The sequence below is a fragment of the Chlorocebus sabaeus genome, chromosome 25, assembly GCF_047675955.1.
Source record: "Chlorocebus sabaeus isolate Y175 chromosome 25, mChlSab1.0.hap1, whole genome shotgun sequence".
NCBI classification, from domain to species: domain Eukaryota; kingdom Metazoa; phylum Chordata; class Mammalia; order Primates; family Cercopithecidae; genus Chlorocebus; species Chlorocebus sabaeus.
In genome coordinates, this window is record NC_132928.1 from 78,267,401 (window position 1) to 78,279,444 (window position 12,044).

General features: G+C 35.7%; 1 protein-coding gene across 2 annotated transcripts in view; it reads left to right on the plus strand.

Moving 5' to 3' along the window:
• Nucleotides 1–12,044, plus strand: part of FMN2 (formin 2) — a 399,785-nt gene that overhangs the window by 239,231 nt on the left and 148,510 nt on the right. For both annotated transcript variants that reach the window (XM_037986069.2, XM_073011866.1), the window contains 5 exons: nucleotides 3,337–3,428; nucleotides 3,599–3,728; nucleotides 4,874–5,020; nucleotides 8,304–8,363; nucleotides 8,526–8,646. In XM_037986069.2, coding sequence (XP_037841997.2) covers nucleotides 3,337–3,428; nucleotides 3,599–3,728; nucleotides 4,874–5,020; nucleotides 8,304–8,363; nucleotides 8,526–8,646 — 550 coding nt within the window. The remainder of the gene's footprint in view (nucleotides 1–3,336; nucleotides 3,429–3,598; nucleotides 3,729–4,873; nucleotides 5,021–8,303; nucleotides 8,364–8,525; nucleotides 8,647–12,044) is intronic.

A 12,044-nucleotide genomic window follows, 5' to 3' on the forward strand; every position in this document is an offset into this window, starting at 1 on the left:
TAAATGCACATATGTATATACACATACAAGCACACACATACAGATTTGATCTTCATAATTTGCAGATTCTATATTTGCTAACTTGCCTAGTCACTAAAAAATATTTTTAACTCCAAAACTGACAGGCATGGGGCTTTTGTAGTTATTTGCAGACATGTATTGAGTGGTAAAAATGTGAGTCTCCCAATATACATGTTCTTAACTGAAATCAAACAAGGCAACATTCTGCCTTTTTGTTTCAGCTCTTGTGCAGTAAGGCATCGTTTTTGCAGTCTATTTAGTACCATGTTTTCTGCACTGTTGTGCTTTTGCTAGTGATTTTGTAGTCTAAGAGGACCGCAAGCACAGTGTTGAAGTGCTGGCTAGTGCTTCTGAGCACAAGACGGCTGTGATGTCCCTGATGGGGAAAAATCTGTGTTGTGGACAAGCTTTGTTGAGGCATGAGCCATGGTGCTGCTGGCCTTGAGTATTAATGAATCAACAGAATATATTAAACGTCTTTAAACATCAAACAATGTTATGTATTGATCAGTCAATGAAAATGTTGTGACCCCAGAGGCTCACAGGAGCCCTATATTTTTTCTAGCAGTAATAGTTCAGTATATGCTGATTCCGTGCCCAGTCCGTAAATAGCAAGAATCGACCGTGTGTGTGTGTACACATAAGTATGTATATATGTGTGCATGTGTGTATATGAGAGTGAGAGGGCCAAAGATTACCTGAGGTGGAGTTAACTAAGCCCCAGAGAGAAAAAGGGAACAGAAGAGATAATATCATGTACACATAGTTGTAGAGAACAAGAAAGGAACAAGAAACGGGCATAGATAAAGTGACAGTTCCCTCGACTTGCCATGAAGTTTACTGTCAGCCCAGGGCAGCTTTCTTTCTTTCTGAAGTGAGCAGAAATGGTCTAATAGAGTACAGGGTATAAAGGACTGTGCAATGAGTACTTCATGTGTGCTGAATAGTTTGGGGGTGCCTCTAGAGTACTAATAGAAAGTCACTTTGTTCTGAAGACATAGATGAATTTCATCCTTCTCTTGTATCTTTAATTATTACTCTGATTTACCTTAGCCATCTTTTTGCTCTTACAGCTGCCTTTTGATTTGTTTTTGTGTTGTTTAAGACCCAGGGAAATTTACTGTGTCCATGGAGTAGGATTCTAGTCATTCAACCCCACGTTGAGTCTATTCAACAGCTAGATTGAGTCTATATTAAGGTGTCTAAACAAAATCAAACTAAGAAACCTAATTATGTCACCAAACTGTAGCAAACAAGCAAACTGTAGCTTGTATCCAAGCTGGATTTTTTTTATGAGGTTTTGGATATAGAAAGGGGTTGGGCTTGGAGGTAGGTGACTAACCAACTCTCTGGTAGAAACTCTTCCTTTAAAAGAATAAAGAGATTATAGGGATTGGAGACCTTTATGTGTTATGCTTTGGTGGGGACTTGTGTGTCTTAAAACAACCTTTGCCTTTTCTGTATTCTTAGCTATAATGTTCTTTTAGAATATTACCCAAGTCTCTCATTTGCCAGAAAGATCGAAATTAGTCTGTCCTGTAATATGGCTTTACATGGTCTTAGGATATTATTTGTGAGGCTGACTCTCCTAGGTAACTGACAAATGAATGAAGTAGTATTTGCTCAAGTAGTAAAATTCTTGAGCAAAGCCACAAATAACTGGGGAGAAAAGTAAGATTACTGTGCAATTGAAATTCTAGAAGAAGAGTTTTAATTTTTGGAGTAGCTTGGAATATTTACAGTAAAATGTACCTCCTTTACTTCTTTGTATTCTTTTGATGCGTCACATTCCAAATGCAAAATTTATGAAACTGTCAGAGGATCAACTTCTCTGGCAGATCTCTCATCAGCTCTTCCCTCGTTAAAAGAAGCTTCTTTTGAGACAAGTTTTGTTAGTTAATCCTATCAACTGAAAACCTGCATTTCAAAACAATCAGTAAATACAAAGCAGAACCTCGCTTTGTTTAGGTGGTATCTATCAATTCTCTTGAAATCTATCAGGCACTAGCTTCTGTAGCAGTTCTTGGCTGAGCTGCTTGTCTATTTAAACAAAAATAATATTGAAAGAATATTAACTTCTGAAGACTGGACTCAGAAATCATAATATGGTGGTCTATTCTTAATGCATGTAGAAAATGTGATATTTTGACTCTTTTAATACACCTTTGTGAGTTGTAAAATAAAGACAGGACTACAAATAAAAATAATCCAAATACTCTATAAAATACAGATTTGTGCTTCCTGAAGTCTATAAAATCTCCTACCCTATATTAATATTAAAAATGTACAGGATCTTCTCTCGTAAGGAAACACAGTTAGAATGACAAATTTTTAGTTTGAGATTATAAAGGGTGACAGAAGACACTTAAGAAGAAAATAAGCATGGACTCATTTTTGTATCAAAAAGAAAATCCAGGCCAGGTGCAGTGACTCATGCCTGTAATCCCAGCAGCTTGGGAGGCCGAGATGGGTGGATCACCTGAGGTCAGGAGTTCGAGACTAGCCTGGCCAATGTGGTGAAACCTCATCTCTACTAAAAATACAAAAAATGAGCTGGATGTAGTGGCAGGTGCCTGTAATCCCAGCTACTTAGGAGGCTGAGGCAGGAGAATCACTTGAACCCGGGAGGCGCAGGTTGCAGTGAGCAGATGTCATGCCATTGTACTCCCACCTGGGCGACTACTTTATAAAATGAAATGCTTGTGTTCTAGAAAGTATTATAAACAGCCAAAATAACAAAGGAAAACTATTGTTTTAAAGCAGGCTTGAATGAATAAACATTTCTCAGATCACTAATAGTTAATAACATTATTTGGAAGATTTGGGGATAATTTATTTATTTATTTATTTGAGATGGAGTCTCACTCTGTCACCCAGGCTGGAGTTCAGTGGTACAATCTCAGCTCACTGCAACCTCCTCCTCCCAGGTTCAGGCGATTCTCCTGCCTCAGCCTCTCAAGTAGCTGGGATTACAGGCACCCGCCACCACATCCCGCTAATTTTTGTATTTTTAGTAGAGATGGGGTTTCACCATATTGGCCAGGCCAGTCCTCAAACTCCTGATTTCAGGTGATCCGCCCGCCTCGGCCTCCCAAAGTGCTGGGATTACAGGCATAAGCCACCGCACCCGGCCATATTTACACTTTCAAATGCCTCATGAATTAAGTCAAGCTTTACTACATACAGATGCTAAGAAACATGAAAACAGATAGAGTTTTGCTGTATTCAGATCAGTACATTTATCAAGATAATTAGATTATTTAAGGGATTCAGTTGGCCAGACTTTGAAAAACTGTTTGGTTTTTGTTTTTCTAGAGAGCACAGTCAGACGAACTGGAAAAAATAGAAAAGCATGGCCGATCTTCCAAAGACAAGGAAAATGCCAAGTCTCTGGACAAACCTGAGCAGTAAGCATGCCTTATAGCCGTGCAGAGGGCGTCCAGGCCATGGGTGGGCCCGCTTTGTTTGGAAAATGCAGTGCAGTGTCTTCAGTGCATACTTGTTATGAATGAGATGAGAATAAACATCTGTGGATGTGAATTATATTTTTCTTCTTAACTTGGCTTTATTTCCTTAGGTTCCTTTATGAACTGTCACTAATCCCCAACTTTTCAGAGCGAGTCTTTTGCATCCTGTTCCAGTCCACGTTTTCAGAAAGCATTTGCTCAATTCATCGCAAACTGGAATTACTACAGAAATTGTGTGAGGTAAGTTCTGGTCCAACGAGAGCTGAACTTGAATCTCATTTAATTGTGCTCAGCCATGTTCATATTTCAGAAAAGCGTTCTTTTATTTACTCAAAGTACTCACCAAATTTGACGGATCACAGTCCCACAGAAGGGAACATTTTATGATTGACCTTCAAGATCAAAGCAAATGTTCCGAGGGGTGCCCAGGGCTGCAAGACCACATTGCTAGAATGTGGCCAGTACATGTTGGCCTCCAGAGACTTCTCTGTCCTCTCCTTTTGCCAAAACAAAATCTTCAGTTTTCACGGTCCTCTCAGACATCAGACTTCCAAAGGAATGTAATTTGAAGGCATTTTTCTTTACTTTCTTTCGTTATCTGGAAGGACTCCTCCACCAATTGTTAATAATTATTCCAGCCAAATAATTTAGGAACAGCCGTATGACTCAACAGAAGACAGATATTCTTCTGAAAACAAAAAATAAATGCTTGGCAGAAGCGACCAATGTTAACATTTAAAACAATTTGTCAAATATCAGTAGTACCATTTGTTCTAGTTGCGGTAAATCATTTTGAAAAGTGAAAAGATGTTTTTAAAGGCTCACATTTTCAGAAGAAGTGACATGCAAATTTAAGTTAAACACAGTGTTTTGAAAGAAATGAGTGTGAGCTCTTTGGGGGTAAACCTAAATTTAGAAATTAATCTCTGCATTTGCTTTTTGGTTTCCTCTGCTGAGTCCAAAAAATTTGTTTTGTTCCAGACATAGGCACAATTAAGACAATGGCAGATATATTAGTGATGTTATTTTGTAATAGTTCTCATTTGGCCTTATTTAATAGTTCTCATATATCCTTATTTGTTCTCATATAGCCTTAGTTCCCATATAGCCTTAATAGTTCTTACACAACCTTGCTTTCCTTGCGATTACATCATAGAAATGGCCTAACATAGCAACCCCCAGCTTACAAAGGCATACCTGAATGTTTGTGGGTGGTGCAACTTTTACTAACTTTCAAGATACTGCTCTTAAAATATACCTAATAATTAGGAATGATAAAGTTTGGTTGTGACCCAAAACTACTAATATAAATAGCTGGCATTGACTTGATGATTCAAACAAAACCTGGTATAAAAGTTGTTTTTTGTTGTTGTTCTGTTTCACAGACGTTAAAAAATGGCCCAGGGGTTATGCAGGTTCTAGGTTTGGTTCTTGCCTTTGGCAACTACATGAATGGAGGAAATAAGACTCGAGGACAAGCAGATGGCTTTGGATTAGACATTCTTCCAAAACTGAAAGATGTCAAGAGCAGTGTAAGTATTTTGCATGAGTGGACATAGGCAAATTGAGAATTCAATGTTTTGTTTAGTAATAAGTCTGAATGTAAAGCAGTTGTAATAAATATTTCTTTTATGTTCCTAGGCCAAATGTTTCTTTATGTTCTGAGCTAGAAAAAAAGTAATGTCCATCAGATATTTGTGATTAATAATGTTTCCTAAAGTGAATAATTTTTATTCTTATATCTAATTAATAATTATAACTTTTTAATATAAAAACAATATAAAATAATTTTTATATTGTTTTAATATAAAAACAATAATTTCTTTTACTGTATCTTTCCCATGTCTGCTAATATTTATCCTTTTGGAATCTGAAGGCTAATTATTTTCTATGAGTTAGACAGTGTATCTCTTGTTTTTTTCTTTGTCATGTCAAGCAATGGAGGCCAATAGGTCCATCTTTTGAAAATAACACAAAGATGAGTAAAATGGCTTGTAAATAAAATATAAAAGATGATTCTACTCTGCTGCATATGATTTCTCCTTGATACTGGTGCGTCGGGGGATGTCTAAGCCTTCTTGCAGACCTAATTATTTTTGGTACTACTTCTGCAGTTGTGTTTGTTTGAAATTAATATCTAAGCAATTGTGAGAGTGCCAGGAGAAATATGAGGTTAGGAATGATGGTTAGAGTCACAGAATGAAGTCTGAGATGATAAACTTCAAAAATAAAAGAGTTACATTTCTCTAATAAAAGTATCATCACACAAAAAAGTAGGATAAAGGAAATTCTGGACATGTTTTTGAAATATTAAGTTTAATAATTGGCTTGTAGAAATAAAAATATGTAGGATTGTCCTTCCTAGATAATGAAATAATTTCCTTCATGGGGGAGAGAGAGACTTTTAGACTGAGGCAGGAGAATGGCATGAACCTGGGAGGCAGAGCTTGCAGTGAGCCGAGATCGCACCACTGCACTCCAGCCCGGGCGACAGAGCGAGACTCCATCTCAAAAAAATATATATATATTTTCTGCCAGCCAACAATTTGTTTATTATTTTATATACAGATGATTCTCAATGTAAAATGGAGTTATGGCCTGATAAACCCATCCTAAGTTGAAAATACCATAAGTGAAAAGGCATTCAATACATCTAACCTAGTAAGCATCAAAGCTTAGCCTAGCCTGCCTCAAACATGCTCAGAACACTTACCTCAGCCTACAGTTGGGCAAATCATCTAACACAAAGCCTATTTTATAATAAAGTGCTGAATATCACATATAATTTATTGAATACTGTGCTGCAAGTGAAAAACAGAATGGTTGTATGGGTACTCAAAGTATAGTTTCTACTGAACGTGTATCACTTTTGTACCATTGTAAAGTCAAAAAATTGTAAGATGAACCATTGTAAGTCAGAGCCTGTGTGTGTGTGTGTGTGTGTGTGTGTGTGTGTTCAAATTAATACAGATACCCATTCAACAGTCTTTCATTGAGCATCTATGGAACGTTGACACTGGTTTTCCAATACTGAATAATTCATAGTCCTTCCCTGGTACACCCACAGCATATGATGTTTTTATTTTTATAATTGTTTGTTCAAATGCTCATGTGTATGATACACATTTTCATAGATGTCTCTACTATAGAGAGCTGATAAATTACATTTGTTTAAAAAAAAATGCTTAAGCCGAGTGCAATCGTGTGAGCCCATAATCCCAGCTACTTGGGAGGACTTTTCGAGGCCAACCTGGGTTATACAGTGAGACCCCTTCTCAAAAAAAAAAAAAAAGAAAGAAAGAAAGAAAAGAAGTCCTTTTCTTAACCTATGGTGATTCTTGAATACTCAGCAACTGCTTGTTGGAGTGAAACAACTTTTGCAAATAATATTGAAATTCATAGCATCAATATCGTGTTTAAATTATAGAAATGAACTGGAAATAGATTCTAGTGATCATATACAAATAAGAGATTATTTGTGGGACTTTTTTGGTATCAGTTTATATATCGTATTCAATCCTCTATTAGATTAAATGTCATTAATTTAGATAATCAAGGGGTAATCTAAAATAACAATTTTAATATGTAATCAAGAAATAAGTTTTTAAAATAGTTTCACTTGTACTCAGAAGAGCTATGCAAAGTCTTCCTGAATTGGTTCTTTCTCTGTAAAACAAATATAACTATACTTATTCCTTAATACTGTTTATAGACCTCCATGGACAGAGCTGTTACTTTGATCACTTAGAATTTTCTCTCAGCACGCCTAGTTTTGTTAATTGATTCAGGTGCTGCCAACCGTTTCATTGAATTACAAGTTGGGAGAGAGAAAGGAACTCAAGTTGCTTAAATAATTTTACAAGCAAATCCTGTCTAATGAGGGATGTCTTTAATAGCTATATTACTGACTCATGTCAAACTTGATTATAAAGAGGTTTTGCTCTTTTTACAGACACAGAAAAAATCGTGGTTGTATTAAACATTCCAGAGAATGTAGTTTGTATCGTAGGGTTTGTTTTTAAAGTAAAATATATACTTGAGCTCTCAAATTCAGATTATCTACTACTACTTTGGAACAATACAAAAAAAAGTTAAATAAAAATTAATGCCGCTAAATAAACCAGAAAGGAGGTGAAAAGGTATTTTTGAAGTGTGTTAGATATGAAACAATTTTACCTTTTTTAAAATAGAACTACCCACATTGTCTTATTTATAAACACATGAGTATTAATTTGTCAAATCTCAATTGCTGACATAACAAATTATAATATTGAAATTGTTAAAAGCTCCCCTTTACTTAATATTGGAATTGTTAAAAGCTCCCCTTTACTTAAAATGATACTTAGCTTTTTTATTTCCCTAATCTATATGCTAATGAGCCTCCATCAAAGTTACTGTTGGAGTGGTACCTATTTGTTCAGCTATATATCAATGCTAGCAATGTTTAATTATTTCCTTTAAGATAGTAGTTTTAAAACAAAAAATTATCAAACAAAACAATAAAAACACAAAATAATAAAATATACAAGACATGAGCTAAATTTCTAATTGAGGGGGGTAACAATTGGAAAGTATTTACAGTTTAGGCTTTGCCCCTAAAGCTGTGCTAAGATTGGAACACTGGGGAGAAAAATCTTTTAAGCCATCAAACTCCTTAGACACAATGGCCAAGACAATTCAAAATATAAAATTTCACATTACATTCCAAATGTTCTCATGTATATATATATGAATTTACTAGAATCTTTTTTGGTAACACTTTATATTTAATTAGTTTAAAAAAATATTGTCACTGACTTTGGTCTTTCTGCCTAGGACAATAGCAGAAGCCTTTTGTCATATATTGTTTCGTACTATCTCCGAAATTTTGATGAGGTAAGACAATTTTTACATCTAGTCACATTCCATTATTCTTTATTTGTTGGATGATTTGGCAGTACTTTTTGTTGTTGTTTTTGGTTTGCAGATACCTGCCATTATTCTTTTTTGTGTTGATAACCAATTTCTTTGACTAGAATGGGGTTTTTTGTTCATTAGGATGCTGGAAAAGAACAGTGCCTCTTTCCACTGCCAGAACCCCAGGACCTTTTCCAGGCCTCACAGATGAAGTTTGAAGATTTTCAAAAAGATCTCAGAAAACTGAAGAAAGACTTGAAAGGTAACTTAAAATCCTGAACTCATGTTTTCTGTTTATGCTTTTTTAATGAGAGAAGGCAGACTTTTCGATGTTTTTAGAGAAAAGTAATCTTTTTTATCTTTATAGAACTAAATTTGTGTGTGTGTGGCAAAAGAACAATTTTGCCTATATTCTTTGGTTGTTTAAAACGTTATGTGTGTCAAAAATTTGGTTATTAAGTAATACCTTGGTTATTTCAGTTAATCTGTTTTGTCAGGAATAAGTTTACATTTTGTTTTCATTTTCATTTTATAACCAAGAACATTTTGGTATTGGTCGTGTCATGGTTGGATACAAATTATGTCATTGTTATAATGGAAGATAAATAGTCCCTCCCCATTTTCCCTTGGTGTACTTGCCCAAGATTTTCTGGCTTATGAACTTTCCTGGGGACAAAATATCTTCTTCTACTTAAAAACCACGTGCAAGTATATTGTTTTATTACCAATCAAGCTTTATATAAAATTATTTTGAAGAATAATAGGCTGAAATTTTTCAAATCTCTAAATTAAAAGTAGCATTTACAAAAAAGCAAATAGTTTGCAGATTTTTTTATTTTGTAAGTAAAATTCCTGCTGCCCCCCTTTTCTTGATATTCTTATTGAGTTGTGAACACCTCAGCTATCTATTTCAGCTTCTTTCTTGCTGTATTACATAGAGATAAGGAGTAAATACATTTACCTGAGCTTTTCATTTGATATTGTGTTACTATACGAAAAGAAAAGGCCTGGTTACCCCTATCCAGAAACCAAAAAACATAGAACTTTTTAAGAGACTCCCAATTTTGAGATATGTGTGTCCAAAGATACTGATCTGTAATCAAATTCATAGAGTTGTTATATTCTAGTCACAGATATTTTAAAATGGATTTCAGTGAGCATAGGGACATTATGTAGTATGCTTACAGTTCTTATATATTCAACAACATTTATTATAGACCTGGCTCCTATCAGACATTTGCTAGGTGCTGTGGATCCACAGAGGTTACAGTCATCGCTGTGGAAGAGGGCTGAAATTCTGTCACCTAGACGTACCCTGTTGGAGCCTTACAAGTTGGTGCTCATTGGCTGAGGCCAAGAAAGACTGCCTTGACTTGCTCTGTTTTTTGTACAATAATAATAAATAAAACTATATTACATTTGTATAATCTTATGGTACTGTGCATTTTAAGCTAAGAATGAATTCTTAAAGCAACAGAAAGAAAACACTCATGCTATAGTATTATACTTCAACCTGAAGACAGGCATCTTGGTTTGCTTATGAAATTTACACACACTATGAGGTGGTGCTAGAGGCATTTCTGGGGCATCTGGAAAATACTTCCCACTTCAATCAATAGTTCAGTCTCGTAAAGTGGGATTTCATAGTTTATAGGTGATTTGATAAAGGAGCAGAATGGGTGACTCTATTATCGGGATATCAGGATTTATGTTTGCTTTCTGGAGTCACATCACTTTGGAATGTTATCCCACTTCCTTAAGATAAATACACAACTTCTTACTATAGGCATTAAATATACATGTAACTATGAAAATGGCAAGTTCTCGCAAGACTTAGAGCTAAAAAGAAATACTTACCTAACACCAGGTAGTGAGTTTGAAAAGACAAGCAGCCAGCCGGGCACGGTGGCTCACACTTGTAATCCCAGCACTTTGGGAGGCTGAGGTGGGCGGATCACCTGAGGTTGGCAGTTCTTGACCAGACTGACCAATATGAAGAAACCCCGTCTCTACTAAAAATACAAAGTAGCTGGGCGTAGTGGTGCATGCCTATAATCCTAGTTACTTGGGAGGCTGAGGCAGGAGAATTGCTTGAACCTAGGAGGCAGAGGTTGCAGTGAGCCGATATCACACCATTGTACTTCAGCCTGGGCAACAAGAGTGAAACTCCATCTCAAAAAAAAAAAAAAAAAAAGAAAGAAAGAAAGAAAGAAAAAGACAAGCAGCCAGCGCCTCTGAATACTATTTTGACATCTGCATTTGCCAACTCCAAGTGCTAGGTGCCTACATTTGGTAGCATAGAAGATGAGATATTGAAGGAGCATCTTAGCAATTTTTGAGTACCTCAGAGTTTAAAGAGACAATTTTAACCCTGAAGGTTTACACTTTATATCAGGGAAAGATGAACTTATCTTTCAGATATCATCAGACCTGTGCCCTTGGTCAACAATGATCACATTTGCCTGGCACAGTATTTTCCTCAGTCTGAACACAGCTTGTTACAATTTGATAGAATTTGTTGAAATGGGGAGTCTCATGACCAAATGAATGTAGAAACTGCTAAGTTAAAGTTAAAAGGACTTCATGGTATCCTCCAAAAAAACAAAAACAAAAAATAGGGAGGTTTGCAATTGTCCCATTCATTACAGAGCACTTTTTTCACAGAATCTCTGGTGTATTCTGTAGTCACTGAAACGTATTTTGAGAAATGCAAGGCTGGGGTACTGTGTTAGTAACAGAAGAATGGCATTTACCTTTGAGGAGCTTACAGGGAAGGTTGGAGAAATGATACTATAGTTGATGAAATAATGTGATTATATATTACTCTTCTTAAAAAATGGAATCAGCTCGAAGAGCTATTTACAAAGCTGTCCAACTCTGAGGATTAAAAACTGACAAATCATAATTTACCTCATTTTTTTTTTTTTTTTTTTGCTTTTCTAAAATGTGGGATTTTCCATGAAAAACAACATGTTTTATGATACGAGGAAGGAAATCTTATGGACTGAAATATAAATTCAGTTACTGGGAAATGAAGATATATCCAAATGTAGAATTTCATATCAACAACGCATGAAATCTGCCTCATGTCCTTTTTAGGAATGAGAGGGATATAAATAGATATGTACGTCCATCTGACTAAATGGGAGTCAAATGGAAAATTATTGGATTATGTTATTTTAGGAACAATTACTTTGAAATAATGTCTACTTTGATCAAAGTAGCCTGTTAAAAATGATTCTTTTTCTTCTTCTTTTTCTTTTCTTTCTTTTTTTTTTTTTTTTTTTTTTTTTTTTGACAGTCTTGCTCTATTGCCCAGGCTGGAGTGCAGTGGCACAATCTCGGCTCACTGCAACCTCCGCCTCCCCACCTCCTGGGTTCAAGCAATTCTTTTGCCTCAGCCTTGCGAGTAGCTGGGATTACAGGCATATGCCACCACTTCCAGCTAATTTTTTATATTTCTAGTAGAGACAGGGTTTTGCCTTGTTGGCCAGGCTGGTCTCGAACTCCTGACAAAAATGATTCCTTCTACATGATCAAGTGAGGGCGTTCATTTAAGAGGATTCATACAGCCACATTTTGTTCCCCAAAGGCAAGTTGTTATAAAAAGGTTTAGAAAATAAGATAATATATATAAAGCATTTCTCTCAATACCTTTCA